Source organism: Abramis brama (genome assembly GCF_963993115.1).
Source record: "Abramis brama genome assembly, chromosome: 2".
In the NCBI taxonomy this organism is placed as follows: Eukaryota; Metazoa; Chordata; class Actinopteri; order Cypriniformes; family Leuciscidae; genus Abramis; species Abramis brama.
This window is the reverse complement of record NC_139964.1, coordinates 7770146-7793608: the sequence shown is the minus strand read 5'-3', so window position 1 is coordinate 7793608 and position 23463 is coordinate 7770146. Positions and strand designations below refer to the sequence as shown.

At 36.6% G+C, this 23463-nt stretch overlaps 1 protein-coding gene across 1 annotated transcript in view; it reads right to left on the bottom strand.

Annotated features, from left to right (window-relative positions):
- LOC311069842 (deoxynucleoside triphosphate triphosphohydrolase SAMHD1-like) overlaps positions 1-21091 on the bottom strand; it is a gene marked incomplete at its 5' end in the record, with an annotated part of 69618 nt that extends 48527 nt beyond the window's left edge. The window contains 3 exons of the mRNA XM_084093326.1: positions 11781-11941; positions 20251-20260; positions 21021-21091. Coding sequence (XP_083949452.1) covers positions 11781-11941; positions 20251-20260; positions 21021-21091 — 242 coding nt within the window. The remainder of the gene's footprint in view (positions 1-11780; positions 11942-20250; positions 20261-21020) is intronic.
- Positions 21092-23463: the final 2372 nt, after the last annotated feature.

Genomic DNA, 23463 nt, shown 5'->3' with positions numbered 1-23463 from the left:
GGGCCGGCCCAGTAGCAGATTATGAAACACGATCTCATGAAAGTGCGTATCTATACCACAAATTTCTCGTGCCATTTATACGCCAAAAATGTTTTTGCGTGCATATATGCACTGTAAACCCCTTGGTTAGGATTAGGGGTGCGGAGTGCGTGCCTATTACACGCCATAAAGTGCGTATCATATGCACGCGAAAACTGCGTATCATAAGCACTACAAATACAATTCGTGGTATTCGCACTTTCATGAGATCGGGCTGAGCAAACACATTTACGTTGTGGCAACGTCTGCGCGAAATTCAACAACTGAGAGACGACATTCTGACAATACATTTTTTATGCTAGATATCCCCCATTTAGCATGTTATGTTTTGAGGTTAATTTTTAATTAGTCAGATGTTAGATAATTAGCCTATACTTTTTAAATATGGTTTATCCTTATTAAAGTAAATTAGAAACAAAACACCTGCAAGTGTACACTTAGAAGAGTAAAAATGACAGAAGGTTACGTTAATTCAACTTTATTAAAACTGCAATCAATTTGCACTTCCAAAAGTCATACATTTGTGGAAAAAAAAACAGAATAAACGAATATACAAATTTATTTTAAGTATAATAAAATAAAACATAAAAAGCAAAGGCAGATCAGAACATTTAATGAACAAAACCGGGTTCTGTACATGGCAGACAGGGGAGCGTAGTCGAAAGCCGGGCGATAAAGGTCGGTAAAGGAATCAGTCAGGAAGGATACATTCACAAATCCAGAGGAGCAAAGAAACTAAATAGCAGACAAATCAAAGGAAAAACTAAACAGGTGTGCAAGCGGTTATCAAACATTTTTTTCTCTGTGAGTTTCCAAAAAAGGAAAAAACATTAACGTGCAACAAGTCTATGCGCTTAAGTCGCTGTCTGTTTGGTTTCCATGGTGACGCGCCATTGCTTGTTACGTGACACACACACCGCAGCCACAACAGCGCTGAATGAATGATGATCTGCTTTTATGTCATTTTTCCTTTTTTACATTTGTTAGCGATGGCATGAAATATCTGATATTCCGATTGTCAAATATATGCAACGCAATATATAGCAAAAAGTATTGCAAGAAAAAGGCAAAATGAATGCGATCTTAAGACGATTTTTTAAATACTCGACGGGCCGGATTAAACAGCCTAACTATGTGGCCCGCGGGCCGTAGTTTGCCCACCCCTGTTCTAGGTGATTTGTTCAAACATAATTCCACACCGAACTCAACATTCCAGACCCCAAATCACCAATCCAGAACCATAAAATCCAGGCTCCAGCCAGTCTACGCTAAGAACTTTATGGCCATGCAAGCAACTAAAGTAAGAACGCTGTCAATGTTAGATGGTTTGGAAAAGACTGATTGGTTCAGAGATGGCAAAGCTCAAGGCCCGACCAAGATAACGGCAGAGGTTGCTTGATCCCACGACAGATATACAAAATAGACCTCCTTCTTCTTAAGGACCTCTGAATGACCCCAGGGTGTGAAATCTCTTAAAACCACAGAGACTGAGACTTTACCTATAAAAATACATCCCAAATATCATCCCAAAACAATTATTATGACCGCCGCTAGCGTAGCTAGCGAAAGCGGTCATATAGGGATTGTCAAAGTTTTTTTTTTTTTTTTTTTTTTCGTCATCTACTGAATTTTTCGTCAACGATACCAGGGACACCGAAACACCGGGGAACATGAAATTTGGTGGGCATGTAGCCCCACTAGACTTTTACGGAAAAATTTCGTTTGGTCCCCGGGGGCCACTCCCCCCCCCCGCGCTGGGCCCCCCCAAACCCAAAAAATGCAGTTTTTCCTAAATAACTACCTGAACCGTGGCACCGAGGATGAAGACATTTTTATGGTATGTTGGTCTTAAGGGCCCACATCAACCTAGCCCATAATCGATTGTCAAAGTTTTTTTTTTTTTTTTTTTTGTCATCTACTGAATTTTTTCGTCAACGATACCAGGGACACCGAAACACCGGGGAACATGAAATTTGGTGGGCATGTAGCCCCACTAGACTTTTACGGAAAAATTTTGTTTGGTCCCCGGGGGCCACTCCCCCCCCCCGCGCTGGGCCCCCCCAAACCCAAAAAATGCAGTTTTTCCTAAATAACTACCTGAACCGTGGCACCGAGGATGAAGACATTTTTATGGTATGTTGGTCTTAAGGGCCCACATCAACCTAGCCCATAATCGATTGTCAAAGTTTTTTTTCTTTTTTTTTTTCGTCATCTACTGAATTTTTTCGTCAACGATACCAGGGACACCGAAACACCGGGGAACATGAAATTTGGTGGGCATGTAGCCCCACTAGACTTTTACGGAAAAATTTCGTTTGGTCCCCGGGGGCCACTCCCCCCCCGCGCTGGGCGCCCCCAAACCCAAAAAATGCAGTTTTTCCTAAATAACTACCTGAACCGTGGCACCGAGGATGAAGCAATTTTTATGGTATGTTGCTCTTAAGGGCCCACATCAACCTAGCCCATAATCACTCATTTGTGATTTGCGCCCCTCCCATAAAAAAATGAAAATGCAATATTATTCTGCTTTAATCACCCCTATCTTCAGTTGAGATGTTCAGAACTGCACCATATTTCATGTGTATGATTAACTTGACATCCTCTGGGGGTATGCTAAGTTTCGTAGAATTTCATCCATGGGGGGGTATAAAATAAATTCATTTATGTGCACATTTAGTGACTGTACACTCATCGGCCTGTAGATGGTGGTGTTGAGCGAAGGGTTGCTGGTTTAGGATGATACTGTCACTAAGGTTGCCAACTGTCCCGAATTAGGCGGGACGTCCCGCATTTTGGGCCTAATTTATTTGTCCCTTGCGTGACCTCCCGTGTCCCGTTTTTTGACAAGCTGATAAACCACTGACTGATACAACAGCAACAGCAGCAGTGCTGACCACGACACTTGAGAATGATCACCGACACCTGTCATCATCCAATCACAGCTTTTTTTAATCACTGTTTTGAGACAAATCATTGTTTGATTTGCGAACATCCTCTGCCGTCTGGTCGCTTCCGCTTCAAGCCGGACTCGTCTTGCGCTAACGGTAATTTCTTTTCACTGTCCACGTTTTGATTTCGGCTAATCAATTTTGGCGAATGCAAACAACGTGATTATTGTTCATGAGTCTAACATCCAGCCACGTAAGAAAACATGTAATCTACCTGAGGGAATAATATGCTCAAAAAACATTTCTGATTATTATTAATGTTTTAAAGCTTTTAGAAAGTACATAGAAAGCTTTTGTAACATTATCTTAACTGTCACTTTTGATTAATGTAATGCATCCTTGCTGAATAAAAGTAGGCAATTACTTTCTTTATTTTTTTCCCCAAAAAATAATCTTACTAACCCCAAACTTTTGAACTGTAAGCCTAGTGTATAATGTTAAAAAAGCTTTCTATTTTAGATAAATGCTGTTATTTTGAACTATGGTTTGTTTGTAATGTGACTTTTTTCATGTATGACATTAAAATTATTTTTAGAATTAAATACATAAATAGGTTAAGCAATACAAATGTCTGATAACCTTTTAAACACAAACTTAACTGCAGACACTGAAATGACGTACACTGTGTGATACAGTACAAATATTTTGAGTGTCCCTCATTTTCCTATAAATAACCACGATTGTCCCGCATTTTCCTTTTCTGAAGTTGGCAACCCTAACTGTCACACACACACATGCAGGAATACAAACAAACGCAAGCATGCACACACACTGACATCCACACGCACAGACACACACCCATACACACACACATACAAATCCACATGCACAGACACACACACAAACACACACGCGCACACACATGTACGCACGCATACATACACGCACAGACACACACACACACACACAGACACACACATACACAAACACACACACATACACACACACACAGACAGACATGCACATACTACTACTTTTTTTAGGTATATACATAAACACGCAATACAGCCAAATTGCTCCACGTCATTTCTTTTTGTGGAAAGCCAGTGCAGGCCTGAGCGGCGGTCATATTTTGTACCACCATGCGGTACATCTAGTTGATGGACTTATAATCGAACATCGTGCAACTACATAATTCTATATTGTGTCTACAACCTATTTGTGTGTCTAATATGCTTAGATCCCATATAAGTCATGTAATTGTTATAACTATTAGATGTTTGAATGAAAGTGTGTCTCGTTTCCTATCAGTACGATCGTATGTTCTTGATTCAAAAGATGGCTTGATTGAAATCTGTGTAAAATGTTTTGTATTCTTATAATAGTAATGATGTCTAAACTGTGGCCTCTGTACTCTCTGCTAGAGCTGGAGAGTAAGGAGATAACGCATGATTTACGATGAGAAGTGAAGAAAATGCCACCTCTCAAATAAAGACAGTGTCTAATTGGTCAGAACTCATCCAGGAGGCTGGACAAACATTTGAGTTTAAAATCTTAGGACCCGAACAAAGCTTTGGGGGAGAGAAAAAGAGAAAAGTAGATTCGATCATGGAGAAGCCATGACGGAGTAACCAGGCAGACTAGTAACCATGTAGACGAGCGGACAAAAGAACCCAAACCAAGATCAGAAGAACATGGGTTAAACAGCTTCATTCAAGCCATCTAACAACTCTCGTCTAAATTTTCTTTCTTTTCTTAATTTTCTTTTCTTTTCCGTTGTGAGTCTCGGTTCAGGTAAGTTAAGTTTTGTGGCAAAGTTTCGGTCCACGATTCGACTGCAAAGCCCGTTTCCAGCTTCAAAGACTTTCCATCCATCCGCCAGCTCACAACGTGATTGGCCGCCCAAGACATCTATATCCAGGCACGAGGAGACGGCAACGAACCCGGGAAACACCTTTTATGCAACGAAGGGAATCCCAAAAGGAACGCAAAAACAAGCAAGTAGCCTCCAGACTCTTAAACTGAACTGGTGCATTGATATAGATTTAATAACCCACCTAAGAAATGATAGAAGGGTTAAATTAATGATTGATGGTTCTTCAGGTCATGTCTTATAAGTGCATATAGAAACTTGGGATTTCATCATCTCTTAAAACTCATTCTTTCCTCACTCTTTCTTTCTGCAACTCGTATGAATGAGTGTGCATGTGTTTGTGTTAGATATTAGTTTTATGTGTTAGAATAATCAATAAAGTCTTGTTTATATTTTAAAGAGAAGTGTTACTTGTGTTATTTGCTTACGAATTTAATGTCTTAAACTGCTGATCTAAGTTACCTTGCTAATAAATAGTTTTTCACTATAGTTTGGATATTTATATCCGCTGCAGAGCTGATAGTTACGGCCGGTTCAAATGAACGCTGGACGAGTCATTTGCATGGCCGTAATAAGTGATTCTTTCGAATTCCCTAAAAATTAATTAATAATTCCTTTTGAGCTAAATTGACCTGTCAGAATCACTACATTACGTTACATCATTTAAAAAAAAAAGATTATTGATTTGATCATTTATTAATGATTTAATAATTTTGTGCTTCTATGTTGCATATTGACAGAACATTTCTAAGACAAGTGGTTTAATGTTTGAGATGTGTGGAGAGGTGGAAAGGGCCTTGTTTGAAACTCTTACACAGCAACATAAACAAAATCCATCCTTACTGTGAGCATTTTCACAGATCTTTGTGATCACAATTATGAATCTAAATTCAGAACTCAGAAATCAGAATATTGACTTGAAAATGAGAATATTGGCATGTCACCATTGTTGAGATTCATATGCTAATTCTTGATGTCTGTGTGTGTCTTAAATAATTTGCTCCACAATGTTCACAAAAAAAATCATAATTCAGAATGTCTGTTCTATGGCAAGAAATTATCATCTTTTAATAACAAATAACCATTTTTGGTAATTTATGAGATTAGTGAATTATTCTACATCATGATGGTTAAAACAACATCACTTGATCATCTTTGTTTCTGGCATACTTTGTAACAAATTATGTGTAATTTTGGTAAACACTGTTACAAAGACCACAAACTTGCATAGCAAAGCCAAGAGTCAAACTGCCCAACTAAAGCAAACACTGATCACCATAATGGTGAATTTACTAAAACATATTATTTCCAATAAAACATCAACATCTACACCTCTATTAATTCTCAATAACTAGTTGGTAATAAGTGAAGCTGGTAATGCTGTTTGTGGAGTTGTTTAATCCTCCTCTGCTGAGATCTTCACAGATTTAATGTTGTCTTTTATCTTCATCTGATTTCATCTCCGGAAGTCAGCTGTAGTTCTTGTGTTTCTCTTTTCTTCAGTGATTCTGCTTGTTATCATCAGGTGTCTTCAATGCTCAATCATCGCCCAATTAATCACTTAATTATCTCATTAACTCTAACACTGCTTCAGTGTTACTTTTAACACCCTGCTGGTGGTTCCCATATAAACACCGAGCGGTGTTAAATTTAACACCGGGGAATTTACTGTGTGACTATATCGCACAGTTGAAGCAGAGCTACAAACATATTGCCCTAAACTCAGTGTTTTTTCCCCTCACTGCGCCTGCGCGAAAACAGAAGCTTCATCTGCAGCAAAAAAAAATAAAAAATAAAAAATGAAAAGAGGGAGATCTTTAAGTTCTGTAGCTCAAACTAGTTACAAATTACTGTTGCTTAACTCCAGTTCGTGTTGCAAAATGGATTAACCATTACCCACTTCTTCCAAGCCACCTGCGATGTATCACCGTGCCTCTTTTATTAATTTGTTAAACAATGTTTTTGAAATAAAGCGGTTTTTAAATTTTCATTGATGAATTATTGCAGTGTTCGGACATATTATAGACTGTTAATAATTAATTATATGCCTATAATTTATTGTAGTCAACCTAAATGTTTTAGACAATTTTCAATGAGGAGGAGTAGCTTCTATGTAATATTTTATTATCCTCGTCACAGAGCGTTGGTTATGCGGTTATGCGCTATAAAATTATTGCGTGGCAATTTAATTATAATAGCCTAGCAATTTAATAATAAAAGTAGCCTAGGCCTTCCCTAATAATAATAATAATAATAATACAATAATACTAATAATAATTTAATACATACATTGGAAATGCTAAATCATCATGATATTGATAGCTGATGCTTGTTTTGAAAATATCTCTGGATACATGTATCGTCTATAGGCGCAACCCGGCACGAGGGTTTATCGCGCTGTTTTGCGCATATTTCACACGTATAGTGTGAGCAGTGAAGTCGCAGCTCGACGTTTGGACAATATAGTGTGAGCATATAAATCCTGAGCTTTGGCTTTACATCTCATGCGATCTACTCGTTCAGTGTGAGTAGGTACCTTGCTAAAATCGCACAGACATCACACAGTGTATGCCAGCCTTAAGACTGTAGCTGGAAGTCAGTTGTAGTTCTTGTGTTTCTCTTTCCATCAGTGATTCTGCTCATTATCATCAGGTGTCACCACTAACTTTTAAACATCCCTTAATTAATTACTTAATTATCTCATTAACTTTAACACTGTGTCAGTGTTACTTTAACACCATATATGCTCTGAGTAGTGTTGATTTAACTCTGGGAAGAGTTTGCTGTGAAGGAGCAGAGGAGTATAGTCCAGGGGTCAGAAAGTAAAAGTCCTGCCATATGTTTATTCCACCAATGAACTCAGCCAGCTGATTTCACTAATTAGTTCTCTCTCCTGGCTGAAAAACTGTGTTAATTAGCAAATCACTGTGTGATTAATAAATATTAACTCTGGATACACACTGTGTTTTAATAAAAAAAACTACTCACTACTCACTAAAACTAAAAGTTCACTACTCACTACTCCTGATGTGTGTGCACTAACTGGGTTGGGTTTTAATGCAGAGGACCAATTTCAAGTATGGGTTAAAATACTTGACCTTCACGTCATCACTCACTTAATAAATAAAGGTGATTTGACTTGACATTTAGGAGCCAGGGTCACCGAATAGGAGTTATTATATAAGCACAGTTGAATAAATTTAAAATTTAATACAAAAACAAGCAACCTGACATTTATTTTTGTGCATCATATTAAATTATTTTAATTATTTGTTTTAGTGTTAACTGTATTTTACAATACTGCAAAATTCTCTCTGAGCCACTGTGCAAAACGTACTGACCACAAAGACTCCAAACACTATGGGCCCTATTTTAACGATCTGAAACGCAAGTATCAAGCGCAAAACGCAAGTAACTTTGTGGGCGGATCTCGCAAATCTAAAATGGGTTGGTCTGAAGTAGCTTCATTACTCATAGGTGTGGTTTGGGCGTAACGTGAAATAAACCAATCAGAGCGTCATCTCACATTCCCTTTAAGAGCAGGCGCGCTTCTTCCATGGCGGATTGCTATTATAACGGCAGATTTGCCAGGCGCACGCCAGGAGCGGTTCACAGCCGAGGAGACCGACGTTCTCGTCAGGGCCGTTGGGGATGGAGAAACACACCCAAATTAACTTCGGTTAAACAGGCGTATGATAATTTGGGTAAATGTGTAAGCTAGATATATGCTTTTATAATAAACTGTCTATCTATCTATCTATCTATCTATCTATCTATCTATCTATCTATCTATCATCATCTATCTATCATCATCTATCTATCGTAATAATGTATGATTTGCAAAAATGATAACTGCTGCGTCTGTGTGTAGATGAGAGAATCAAAGTGTATGCGCGTTGTGCACACACTACATTGATTATGGCCAAGCATGCGCCCTTAAAATAGCATATGAATAACATGCACAACGCGCCACTGACTTTAAACTGTTTTTTTTTTTTTCGGTCAGTGGCGGAATTGTTTTCTAAACCTGTAAAATAGCAAGAGGGAACGTTTGCGCCGGAACACGCCTCCTCTTTGCGCTGAACCGCCCCGGGGAGCGCAAATGTATTTCTTAGTTAACCGACGTGCGTCTGTGGAGGGAAAAGTCCGCTGTGCGCGGGTGCAAAATAGGAATGATACATGCATCGGTGTACAAAGTCAATTGCGCTGGGTGCAAGATAGGGCCCTAAGTGCCTTGAATAATTTCTAATATGGGGATTATGATACTTGTGCAAGAAGTACACAGCAAAATCCCCAGTGTTAAATTAATACTCCTCAGTGTACATATGTGTCCACACTACAGGGTGTTAAAATTAACACTGAAGCAGTGTTGAAGTTAATGAGATAATTAAGTGATTAATTAAGTGATGATTGAGCATTATTGAAGATACCTGATGTTAATCAGCAGAATCATTGATGGAAAGAGAAAAAACAATAACAGAAAAAAGAGAAACACAAGATCTACAACTGACTTTGAGTCATTACACATTGTTGCACTTATTATTACCAGTTTGACTTTATTTCTGTCATACATCGACAAAAGTTCTTGAGATTCAACAGAAGTTTAGACGGTAATGTTTTATGGAATTCTTCTTTTCAAGTTACCATTATGGTGGTCAGTGTTGCTTTAGTTGGGCTCTTGACCCTTTTCATTTTTTAATATTAGTTTTTCTCTGACTGTTCCAACATTGTGTTTATAAAGCACATTTGTTACTGCAAGAGAAAACATGACCTGCTCACAATATGTTTTGATGACAATGACATTATCAGCATGAATCTTTGACTATATGTTTGATGTCTTGTTTTATTATTGGTGATTGTAGCTCTGAGATTCTACAGTTTGAGATCCAACAGCAATATTTGAAAATACTTTGTGCACAGAAGTTATTGTGTTTAAACACACAGACATTAAGAATCAGCATATGAATCTCAACAATGGTGACAATAAACAAACTAGTGACGAACAGATCAACTCTGAACATCACAAAACAAGCTACTCAAGTCAGAACAAAACAATAGCAAAATAAAAGCAAACAATGAAAATTACAGGACAATTCAGCTGCATAATTTATTCATGCTGCAATGCATGATGTGAGCCATTGATGCGTTCTGATTGGTGGCTCCCATCATGCACTGCAACATTAAGCATTTGTTTGACTGTCACCATTGTTGAGATTCATATGTAGATTCTTGATGTCTGTGTGTGATTTTAAAACCTTCAGATTCCTAAAACATTCCTGGAAGTAACTACTGTAGTGAAAAATTAATAAAGCATTTGGATAATCAGTTTATAATGATGGGTGACATCATTGAATCAGGTCACTAGTAATTTCTTCATCGAAACATAACCAGGGCTGCGTTTCCCAAAAGCATCTTAAGCCTAACTTGATCTCAGACCTACTGCAACAAATGGTTTATATGATCAAATTAGGCTTGCAATGTTTTCGGGAAACACAGCCCAAATCATAGTTTCTCTTGCCACAACACATATGCTCTATAAGCACAGACTTGGAGCAACCAGAGAAAAACTAATGTTAAAGAGTAAAGGGTCAAGAGCCCAACTAAAGCAACCACTGACCACCATAATGGTGACATGAAACGAAACATTCCATAAAACATTACCATCTAAACTTCTGTTAAATCTAAATAAGACCGTGTGTAGATGTATGACAGAAATAAAGTCAAACTGGTAAAATAATAAGTGCAATAATGGTTCAAAGTCAGTAGTTCTTGTGTTTCTCTTTTTTCTGTTCTTGTTTCTCTTTCCTTCAGTGAATCTGCTTGTTATCATCAGGTGTCACCACTAATGGCCAATCATCACTTAATTAATCACTTAATTATCTCATTAACTTCAACACTGCTTCAGTGTTAACTTAATTATCTCATTAACTTCAACACTGCTTCAGTGTTAATTTTAACACTCTGTAGTGTGGACACATATGTGCTCTGAGGAGTGTTAATTTAACACTGGGGATTTTGCTGTGTATCTTTAAGATTTTAATTTTCTCAAAAAAAGGTTTGGGGAAATGTGAGCACTCAAACAATTAATTCATTACCCTTACTTAATTAACTGAAGAAAGGTTTTACACAGATTAATTTAACTTCCGTTTAGTTAGGTCAACACAATTTAGTTAGATAAGGTCAAAATCATTTACTGATAATATGTTTAACTATTACATTCATCAAACTATCTTTTTTTATTAGAGCAACTTATTTTTTATTTTTTTGAGGTTTATTCAGTGATCTTACATTTAAATTAAGAAAAAATATATATTTAATTATATTGCTCACTGACTGAAATAACTAATCACACAGCACCTTTGACATGTAGCTGCACACAGCCTAAGCACAAGCACCAGTCTTCGGCACAATGGTAACCACAAATTAGAACAACATTACAGGAACTTTTTTTTAACAAAAAGCAACATAACTGAACATTAAACACTAACGACACGTTAGTGTTTAATGTTCAGTTATGGAAGGACAACTTCCCTTTACTGAAAAACACATACAGTTATTTAATCCATAGGGAAATCCACTGCCCAATTAGTTACATCAACTAAAACAATCCATTCTTGTTGAAACTACACAAATCAAGAAACCTTCAGTTTTAAATCTATTAGATAGGATGTACACAGTTAAATTAAGTTGTGACAAAATGTTCAAAATTTTTATTTTAGCTCATTTTATTGAATTAAACTTTTTTTAATGTTTGTATTATTGAACATATTTAAAGGGTTTTCAAAGGGTCCAACAAAAAAATACAATACACATTTAAAGTTTTCAGTTTTAATTCAGTTTTAAAATTGCATTTATAAATTAAATTAAAAATGAAAACTTTTTACTTGCACTTACACCTTACTCAAGTGAACTGCTATATTTAAAACATTCAAAAAATTTACATGTCAAATAAAATGGAAGCTGAAAAAAGGGGAAATTACCCAAGTGAGTGTTCGAAGCGGGTGTGAGTGGCGCCCGGATACACCAGATATGTTCCTCCGAGTTGTTTGATGTGACGGAGTCTCTGAAACTGAGGAGTGTCAATGATTTTCACCAGCAGGGGGTGCAGCGCAATCTGACCATGAATGGGGTCGTTAAAAATCTACAGGACAGAAAAACAGCAAATATTAGTTCATAAATTGACAGAGCCAGTTTTAAATGAAAGAATTAAAGAATGAAAGGTCATCTCAACAAAGTCTTATTCCTTTGTTAAGAACACTTTCACTGCATGAAAAGTGTCAAATCAGCTAATACACAGCAAAACCCTTGGTGACTTTTGGTCAATAATGAGACTAGTGAAACATTCTAACTTATAATAATAAAAAAGTACTCGTTTACTAATGTAAGCTCTGTTCCCTGAAATAACGGGAATGAGTGCTGCGTTCAAACTAATATTTCTCTAATTTACTGAAGTTATAATAAAATCACACAGTGAAACTACAGTGCAAATTTAACACTGGGGATTTTGCTGTGTAAGCTCCATATATCCGCAAGATTCATGTATTTGATCAAATTATTTAAAAAACCTACAGATTGAATAGGATGAGGAACTTGAGAAGAATGACAATCAAGATGAGGATCAAATTGCAGTTAAAGTCTCCAGCAATTATCAAATTAGTTGAGTTAGTATCTGGAATAAGCCCAAATAATTTCCTAATCTATACTTGGTCCATACACATTAACACCTGTAATCAAGAAATTATTAATGAATCCGGATACAATAATATCTTCCCGCAGGGTCAGACACCTCAGAGTGCATTCGGAAAGGAATAGATTTCCTAAAAAGTATAGCCACCCCTCTGGCTTTAGAGAAAAAAGTGGCTTGATAAACTTGTGAGATCCAACTTGCTCTAAGCCACATCTGTTCGCTGGGTCTAATATGGGTTTCCAGAAGAAAAATTATGTCAGCCGACAATGTCTTTAAATTTGCAAACACTTTTCCCCTTTTAATCGGGTGCCCCATTCCTCTTACATTCCAACTGATAAATGTAATATTCACTCTGGCATCGCTATTACTATTAGTAACAGTGCCACTCATACAACATCTTAAAAACATAGCAAACACAAAAATAGTAATAATCGTACAAAGAGTAAACATTATCTGGTGCAACAAAAAAACATTTAAAAAAAAAAAACTCACAAACTCCCCTCAGCTGCTCCAAGAACCGAAGCAGCAAATATTCCCCATCGTCTCGGAGACAACAAGAATGCAAAGTAAGTCTAACTTAGCTTACCTTAGCCTAAAAAAGTGCAGAAATAACGAAAAACACAAGGAGTAACAAAAAAAAAAACCTGCTCTCCACCACGCAAAAAAACATTCATTTGAATTATGTACCACAATGAAAATGAGAAATCAGGTTAATTCGACTGAAGCGACGATACCCCAAGTTGTACAGTAACTGAGGTTTCGTTAGTAACCGAGGATGTTCCCTATCGATACGGTTCACTTCGTACTGTGTCGCTAGACGCAATGGGAACACAGTCTAATCACGCCATGCTCAGAACTGCGGAACAACAGTCGTTCTAGGGCCCCATGGAAGAGTAAGCCAAGGCAATCACATCTGGGATAGCCTCTGCTTCGTGACCAGAAGACCTTTGGTGCGGCCACACGAAAAGCTGCTTCGACTTCCTGAATGGGGCCGAGCGCTCAATATATATTCTCAACGCCCGAACGGGGCAGAGTAAATGAGACTTGGGGAAGTTGGGGAAACAGCAGAGAGAGAAATAACCAGTGCTCTGAATTGAGGGTATTTTGGGCATGTATCCGTGCCTTAGCTTGAGGATGAGCTTGCAGTTGTTAGACCCGAACTCAAGGCAGTAAGGGCTTGATCGATGCTAGGGCTAACCGGAGGGCAATCTTTAGTGAGAGGGATTGTAAATCGAAAGGAGGGCCCCTGAATAAAACATCAACATCTAAACCTCTGTTAAATCTCAAAAAATGTTGTAGATGTCTGCCAGAAATAAAGTCAGTCTGGTTAGTAATAAGTGAAGCTGGTAATGCTGTTTGTGGAGTTGTTTAATCCTCCTCTGCTGAGATCTTCACAGATTTAATGTCTTCTTTTCTCTTCAGTTGATTTCTTCTAAGACTGTGGCTGAAGTCAGTTGTAGTTCTAGTGATTCTGCTTGTTAACATCAGGTGTCTTCATTAATGCTCAATAATCACTCAATTAATCACTTAATTATCTCATTAACTTTAACACTGCTTCAGTGAGAACAGAAAAAGAGGCGAGCAGAAACAATTAAGTGATTAATTGAGCGATGATTGAGCATTGAAGACACCTGATGATAAAAAGCAGAATCACTGAGAAAAGAGAAACACAAGAACTACAGCTGACTTCCGGAGATGACATCAACTGAAGATAAAAGACAACATTAAATCTGTGAAGATCTCAGCAGAGGAGGATTAAACAACTCCACAAACAGCATTACCAGCTTCACTTATTACCAACTAGTTATTGAGAATTAATAGAGGGGTAGATGTTGATGTTTTATTGGAAATAATATGTTTTAGTAAATTCACCATTATGGTGATCAGTGTTTGCTTTAGTTGGGCAGTTTGACTCTTGGCTTTGCTATGCAAGTTTGTGGTCTTTGTAACAGTATTTACCAAAACACATAATTTGTTACAAAGTATGCCAGAAACAAAGATGATCAAGTGATGTTGTTTTAACCATCATGAAGTAGAAAAATGCACTAATCTCATAAATTACCAAAAATGGTTATTTGTTATTAAAAGATGATAATTTCTTGCCATAGAACAGACATTCTGAATTATGATTTTTTGTGAACATTGTGGAGCAAATTATTTAAGACACACACAGACATCAATAATTAGCATATGAATCTCAACAATGGTGACATGCTTCCTGCAGCAATGCATGCTGGGAGCCACCATATTATAAAACTAATGGCTCCCAGCATGCATTGCAGCATGTAGCATGTCACCATTGTTGTGATTCATAAGCTCATTCTTATGGCGTTCCGATCGGCTCTTTAATATGACTTTGCTACATGCACTCGTCTCAATGAACGTCTCACTCAACGTCTTATTTTTTTTTTTTTTCTGCTATTTATTCCATTCATTTTAAGACGCAGACGTCACGCAGACGTCACGTAAATCACGCGTGGCAGTGAAGTGTCGAGTCAGACGTCACGCGTCATGCACGTGTGGCAGTGAAGTTATTAATTATTTTTTTTCTCTAACACGTATTTAACACGTATTTAACACTCTACTCAACACAGCTCAGTGCAGTGTGCCAGCGGTTGCGATCGGTTCTTTAATATGACTGTGCAACATGCACTCGTCTCAATGAACGTGACACTTGCGTCTGTCTTATAACGTGACGTCTGCGTCTGTGATATAGGATATTATGTGTGTGTTTGTGTGTGTGTTGTTTAACCCACATTTTGAGGGCAAAATGCCCCCACAAAGATAGAAATATGAAGAAACAAACTTGATATAGGCTATTGCATTTTTATAGCTTATTGTTGGGGTTGTTATTGTGTTTTTAATTTTTTATAGTTTTAAAAGGCCTAGGCTACAGCACTTTGGTAAACTAGAAAACGCGCAACCACTGTTTAGATCCTTTAAATAGAAGAATAGAATTGAAAAATAGGCTACTATTTTTTATATATAAGTCACCTGTGGTGAAAAAAAAACGACTGTAAACTTTTTTTTAAAAATAGTTTGTAAACTATTATTTGACTTTTTGTTTATGACGTTTTGCCCCTTTATTAAACATTTAAAATATTCACAAATTAATATGGATTTTTTTTTTAGATTTTACTGGTTTTCTAAGGCCAAATTATTTTCCCGCAGTGCTGAATGAGAAGAGCCATCTCTGGAACCATACAGAGAGCTGATTTATAGGTGGTTTATAGGCTAATGATAATAAATGTGTCTGAAAAAATAACGAGGCATTTTAATTGTTTTTACTAATAAACTAGTATTTTCTAAATCAGTGTCGCGGCTGCAAACATCTCCATCTCCGCTGTAAAGCGGATGCGCCTTTAGATAGATATGCACCGTTCATGCGGATTATCAGACAGTATTTGCTTTCGATTCGAATTTGTTCGTTTAAAATTGGACATTTCAAGCTTTATTTTGTTTCAGTTCATTTTTGAGACGCGCTCCAGTTCACGGAGATCATGAAAGCGCGCCTGATTGTTTTCTTTTATTTTACGAAATCAAAAGTTTTCTTGTTATTGTGAGATTACTCAAATAAAAGTAGTTGCGAATTATGTATTATTATTTTCTATATGACCATATATTATGAGCATTTTAAGTTGTTTCCACTGTTGATAGGAAAATACAAGTGTTCGCGCCTGCGCCTCCGCGCCACGCAGTGCGCGCTCCACTCCGCACAAACCATTGGATATGCGTCAAAATCTTGTGTTTATTTGTGATAATCAAATAAAACCCTGTATTATTATTGTCTAACCTGTATTATGACTGACATATGACGAATTGCTTTGTTCCTTTTTTCGATAAAAGCGTCTTGTAAATATTGTTTGTTCTTTATTTTTTCTTTATTTTTTGTCATTGTTATAAATAACAACGAAATAACATCAGAGAATCCTACAATATAAGTGCAATAAAAAGTCCATAAAGTGCAATCCGTTATATTACCAGTCGACAGGGAAATAACAATTGTATAAACAATATACTATGGATTGTGAGATGTAGTAAATAGTACAGCAATGCATTCACAACTATTAAAGTTGTGTAGAGAGAGAATTGTGGTGTATGTGGTGGGGTGGGTATAAATTGAAGGAATATTTTTTTTCGGCCCGTCCTCACTAGAACAGCAAGCGGTACGTTGTTCATTATTGTATATGTTTTATTGTGTATTAAGTGGAATACTTCAAATTGTCTTAGCGTGCATGCTTAAAGTGATTCTCAATTGTAGCAGGTCCAGGAAAAATTAGGCCCTTTAAAAAAGTTATATTTATATATATATATATATATATATATATATATATATATATATTCATATTCATATTCATACTCATACTTCGTTATCTAGAGATAAAATTATACAAAATACAAAAAGTAGTCAAAACACATAACAGAACATAACTTTTTTTTTTTTCAATATTATGTGCTTATTATTTTTAATTAACGAAATGTCAATCTTCATCTTTATAACAGAAGATACAATACAACAATCTTCAAGATACAGTATAATCTTCACGTATAAAGGATTGCCACCTTTAAAACAGTCCTTTTCGTGTAGGAACAAGCAATGCAGAAATACATGGTTAGCATATTAATTTAATCTCTTTTTATCGTTCATTTACTAATTAGGCTATATATGTTAACTCAACTAATGTAATGTAAATAACTGGATAATTACTATCCAATAAATAATAAGTAAAAAATGTCAAATAAATGTATTGATTAGAGTTGCCATAGACTAAAGATTTTTGTAGTCAACTAGTAGTAATTTATTTAAGCAATTAGTCGACTAATCGCACGTTTATATTAATTAAATACTGGGTGCATGCATGGTAGGCTATAGCTCAAGCGCACGCATAAATCTTGCTGCAAAGCACCAGCAAAAGTAGGCTAATTATAATAAATGTGTCTGAAAAAATAAAGAGGCATTTTAATTGTTTAAAGTGTTTTTTTAAAATCCGTGTCTGCAAACATATCTCCATCTCCGCTGCGGATGCGCCTTAGAGAGAAATTAACCTTTATGGATTACATAATCAGACACTTTCGATTTGAACTTGTTCATTTAAAAGTAGCCATTCAAGCTATGTATATTCCTCAAGTCTGACTGTGAGACAGTAGGGCCTACACTGTTTCAGTTCATTTTTGAGACGCGCTCCAGTTCACGGAGATCATGCGGCTGATTGTTTTCTTTTATTTTACAAAGGCACAATGTTTTCTTGTTATTGTGAGTTTACAGCTATTACAGGCTATTTTAAGTTGTTCCCACTGTTGATAGGAAAGTGTTCGCGCCCGTGCCTCTGTGGCATGCAGCAAGCGCGCTCCACACTTCGCACAAACACTTGGATATGCGTCAAAATCTTGTGTTTATATGTGATAATCTTATATTATGACTGACATTTGACGAATTGCTTTGTTCCCATTTAGGATAAAAGCGTCTTCTAAATATGTAGCCTAGACTAGCCTGATATTAATAATGAATTATTATTATTTGCGTTTATACCTAACTATAAATGAGTTCAGTAGGCTAATTTTTATCATGAAATAATTTATGAATGTTTTATTTTAATATAACCTAACCTTTTACAGTTTTGGAAATGTTTAAGAAATTCAAATAATAAATATACACACCGTTTTATGACTCTATACTGTCCAAGCAGGACATGAACTGATCGATTATCTCTTTTAGTTACAGCACATGAATGAATATCAGGATATGTTGACAAGAAACAATGGCAAACAAATATTTTAACATGAACATTTGTGTAAATTCATATTTACTATTTGGAATAAAAGCTATACATAAGCAAGGTAAAATCACTTAATTGCTAATAAAATACAACTGAAGATCAGTGGGAAAAAATAATAAAGAATGAGTGTGTGGAATGTGCTGGAAACCGCCCTTGCAGCAGACTATGGCAGACGCAGACGTCACGTACGGCACACGAACGAGTGATGTGGCAGACGCAGACGAGACGTTCGGCAGACGCAGACGTCACGTTCATTGAGACGAGTGCATGTAGCAAAGTCATATTAAAGAGCCGATCGGAACGCCATACATTCTTGTGCATGCGTGCGTGCTCTGTCTGTCTGTCTGTCTGTCTGTCTGTCTGTGCAATATATCGCACGATATTGTTATGCGCATCTCGTCAGTAAAGCCGGTTCCTTGATTAGTAGTAAATCACCATCACCTGCTTTCAGATGGAGCGGTGTTAAATTAACACTCCTGGGGCTGGGAGTGTATATGAGTCCACACTCAAGAGTGTAAAGTGTTAAAATATGAGCGTTAAATTAACACTCAAGAGTGTTAAAGTTAATGAGATAATCAAGTGATTAATTTAGTGATTATTGAGCATTATTGAAGACACTTGATGTTAACAAGCAGAATCACTGAAGGAGAAAATCACAAATTGTAAGTTACCATTATTTGCTTTAGTTGGGCTCTTGAACCTTATATGTTTATTTCAATGTTTACTGTTGTTCGTCTGCTGTTATTGATTTATAACAGTTAAATGAACAAAGTAAAATGTGATCTGATAGTGTTGGTTATGTTTTGACATAATCATGCTGTGATCTAAAAAATGAAACTTATTGAGATAGTTTGGTTTAACTTGTTAGCAGTAGATTTGTGATTCTTCAGCCTATGATTATCAGTACTTTACTTATAATCCAAAATATTTAATAAACATTGTTCTGATCAAAAGACTTTCAACTAAATTCATTTAAAACACAGACATCAATAATCAGCCTGTGAATCTCAACAATGGTGACAATAATAAAGCATGTTGCAGTGGCTGCCACCAATCACAACTCATTAATGTCTCCCATCATGCATTGCGGTATGAATAAATTATGATCTGAATTGTCTATGTAATTTACTTTTCCTAATTTAATATTCTGCTCGTCACCATTGTTGAGATGCATAGACTGAATCTTGACATCTGTGTGTGCCTAAAAGTATGATTTTTTTTTTAAACAACTTTTAAGAAATCCTTTATATTATATCAAAAATTCTGGGCATTTATGCAGATTCACAGTTATGCTGTAACCAACAACGTAAATCGAAGTCAGAAAGAAGGATTTTAATGAGTTCAGTGATCAAGTTCAAATGATGAATGTCATAATATAACCAACACCATCAGATCACTTTTTTTCTTCATTCATCTGGCAGTTATAACTCAGATACAGCAGCCAAACAAAATCTAAAATTAATAAGATAAGGGTCAAGAGCCCAACTAAAGCAAACATTGACCGCCATAACGGTGGCTTACAATTTGTGATTTTCTCCTTCAGTGATTCTGCTTGTTAACATCAGGTGTCTTCAATAATGTTCAATCATCACTAAATTAATCACTTAATTATCTCATTAACTTCAACACTCTTGAGTGTTCATATACACTCCCAGGAGTGTTAATTTAACACTGGAGTTTTTGCTGTGTACAAAGAGCCGTAGTTAACTGACAAGCTGAGCCATATCGCATTAATTATCGCTGGTGATACGTCCGCGATATTGATGCGATATGGCTCAGCTTGTCAGTTAACTACGGCTCTTTGTAGTAAATGCCGCTCCATCTGAAAGCAGGTGATGGTGATTTACTACTAATCAAGGAACCAGCTTTACTGACGAGATGCGCATAACAATATCGTGCAATATATCGCCCAGCCCTACTGTCTGTCTGTCTGTCTGTGTGTCTTCGGTTTATTTTCTCGCAATGTATTTAGAAGTTAAAACTCACAATGTTTGATCTTTGAAAAAAAAAAAAAAAAAACATACTGATGGTAAAAAGCTGTTAATAACAAGTTACATCTTTTGGTCAGTTATGACATTTGTCAAACTTTTTTTTTATGATGATGATGAAATATATATCATATCTTAGTTTATGGTTTCCTTTGCAACAAATTATGTTTCAGTGAACACTGTTACAAAGACAACAACTAACACAAAAATATATATAAATTGTCAAACCACCCAACCATAGTGGTGACCAAACCTTTTCATCTAAAAATGTGTTCATTCTCAAAAAGATCTTCTGTAGAGGAATGACAGAAATAAGGTCAAACTGGTTTGTAATAAGAGCGATTCCATGTCTTTTCAGTTGATTTCATCTAAAGCTGTGTCCGGAAGTCAGTTGTAGTTATTTTGTTTCTCTTTTCTTCAGCGATTCTGCTTGTTATCATCAGGTGTCTTCAATAATCGAACAATCATCTCTCAATTAATTATTTAATTATCTAATTAACTCTAACACTGCATCAGTGTTACTTTTAAACCCTGCTGGTGGTTCCCGTATGAACACTGAGTGGTGTTAATTTAACACCGGGGAATTTACTGTGCAGCTTCACTTATTACTAACCAGACTGACTTTATTTCTGTCACACATCTATAGAAGTTCTTATTGAGAATTAACAGAGGTTTAACGCTAATTCATGATGACTTTTAATGGAATATACATTTTGTTTGAAGTCAACCTTATGACAATTATATAGCTTTATATAATTTATATTTTACCTTGTCTTTAGATTGATTATCTCCTCCACCTCCATCTTCTCCTCCATCTCCTCTGCCTCCATCTCCTCCATCTCCTCCTTCTTCTTCTCCTCCTCCTCCTCCTCCTCCTCCTCCTCCTCCTCCTCCATCTTCTTCTCCTCCTCCTCCATCTTCTTCTCCTCCTCCTCCATCTCCTTCTACTCCATCTCCTCTGCCTCCATCTCCTCCTTCTCCATCTCCTTCTCCTCCTTCTCCATCTCCTTCTCCTCCATCTCCTCCACCTCTATCTCCCCCTTCTCCATCTCCTTCTCCTCCATCTCCTGCTTCTCCATCTCCTTCTTCTTCTTCTAGGCCACAATAAACTCACAAAGTTTTTTTTTTTTTTTTCTATCTTAGGGGTAAAAATACATTTGAAATACATTTGCAGCGATATACTGTTTGCGATGTGAATATGTAAAATGTGCTTTCCTCTCAATAATAAACAACATAAATGAGAAAACAGCAGTTCAGAAAGATTCTGATCATAGCAATGTTGATATGTTTGCAGCAGCTCTGCAGTTCAGCCCTCCATAAGTACACTCATCTAATGACATTTTATAGTGTGAATATATTGTCAGGTGGGTAGTAATGAAGTACATTTACTTAGTTACATTTACTTGAGTATTTTTTTTTGTTGGTAAAATTGTACTTTTAAAAGTAGATTTAAATGTGGGTACTTTTACTTTAACTCGAGTACATTTCTAATGAAAAAATGTACTTTTACTTTGTTACGTTGGGCGACGTTCCTCTCGTTACTTTATTTTAATGCAACACGTTGTTAAATGCATAGTTTATACCAAGCGCGCTGTATCTTTTTTCTGGGCTTGAGCGATGCTCAATTCACAAATGAATCACTCTTTTGAGTCGATTCTGTTCAAAGACTTCATCAAACAAAGTTGGCAGATCTGTCTAAATCGGTTCGCGAATCAGTTTGAATGATCTGTTCAGTTTCCTGCACGCACTGAATCGTCTGAAGTGCTTTCAATTCACACTTGACTCGGAGTCGTAACAGGAAGATTTAAGAACATCAAGAGCGTTAGATGAAGTGGCCGTGGACCTACTTTAAAGTGAAAGCAAATCTGCAAATGCATCATACTGTATTTTTGCCAGCGATGAAGATCTTTATTAGTAGAAGTTTGAACATCTTTGTAAGCTGTCTGTGAATGATTGATTCCACAGGACGATACATTCGATTTCATTTCATTCAGGTAATTCATTTTACAACCAAACAGATTATTACACCATGATCACTACTACAAAGTATGACATTACCCGTTTTTTGGACATATACATTAATTTATACATTAAATAAGCTACACTGTAAAACCTGATGAGTTAGTTCAACTCAAACCATTTGAGGAAACCGATTGCCTTAAATCATTTTAGTTTATTAACTCAAACAATTTAAAGGACAAGTTCAGTATTTTACACTTAAAGCCCTGTTTACAGATCGTTTCTGATGAAATAGAACGGTTAAGATTAAAATTTGGACACATGCTGCTGTCCCGAGAATTTTAGGTTTCTTTCGCTTTCCCCCCCCACCTCCACAATGGCTGCATAGGTGCACTGTAAAAATCCTTCCTAAAACGCATTAAACTTTCGTTTACAAAGACGTGAAACTCACCGAGTGGTCAGGGGTGTTCACTGATATGCTCACACAAAAATCGCTGAAAAAGATGCTTTCCAACAGGTTTTATCGTAGTTTTTGTCCAACTCCATTGACTTGTGTTGGATGTGCTGTGAGGTACGGTATTACTCCGCCGCCGGAAACTGAAATGGGGTTGTTTGTATTCTTTCTGTAGTGCAGTCGCGGTATCGTAATGCCAGTGGTTTACTTGCAATTGGCAAAGGTGCATTATTGCCACCAACTGGGCTGGAGTGTCTATTATTCAAGCTCTCAACGGAAGAATGCATGGGTGTGAGGCGTTTGGAAAAATAGGTCCACAGTTTTACAACAAATGGTAAAACACCTGTTGGAAAGCATCTTTTGCAGCGATTTTTGTGTGAGCATATCAGTGAACACCCCTGACCACTCGGTGAGATTCATGTCTTTGTAAACGAAAGTCTAATGCGTTTTAGGAAGGATTTTTACAGTGCACCTATGCAACCATTCTCGGGACAGCAGCATGTGTCCAAATTTTAATCTTAACCGTTCTATTTCATCAGAAACAATCTGTAAACAGGACTTTAAGTGTAAAATACCGAACTTGTCCTTTAAGCATAAAAAATATTTGATTTGTGTCTGAGTAACTCAATAACTTATTGTTAAGATAACTTGGGTAAATAAAGTTAATAGTACTAAGTCCATTCAATTAATATAACTCAAATCTATGAAGTACACTGTAAACCCGAATAAGTTGGCAGAACTCAAAACATTTAAGGCAATCAATTGCCTCAAATTTTTTAAGTTCTGAAATTCAAAGTT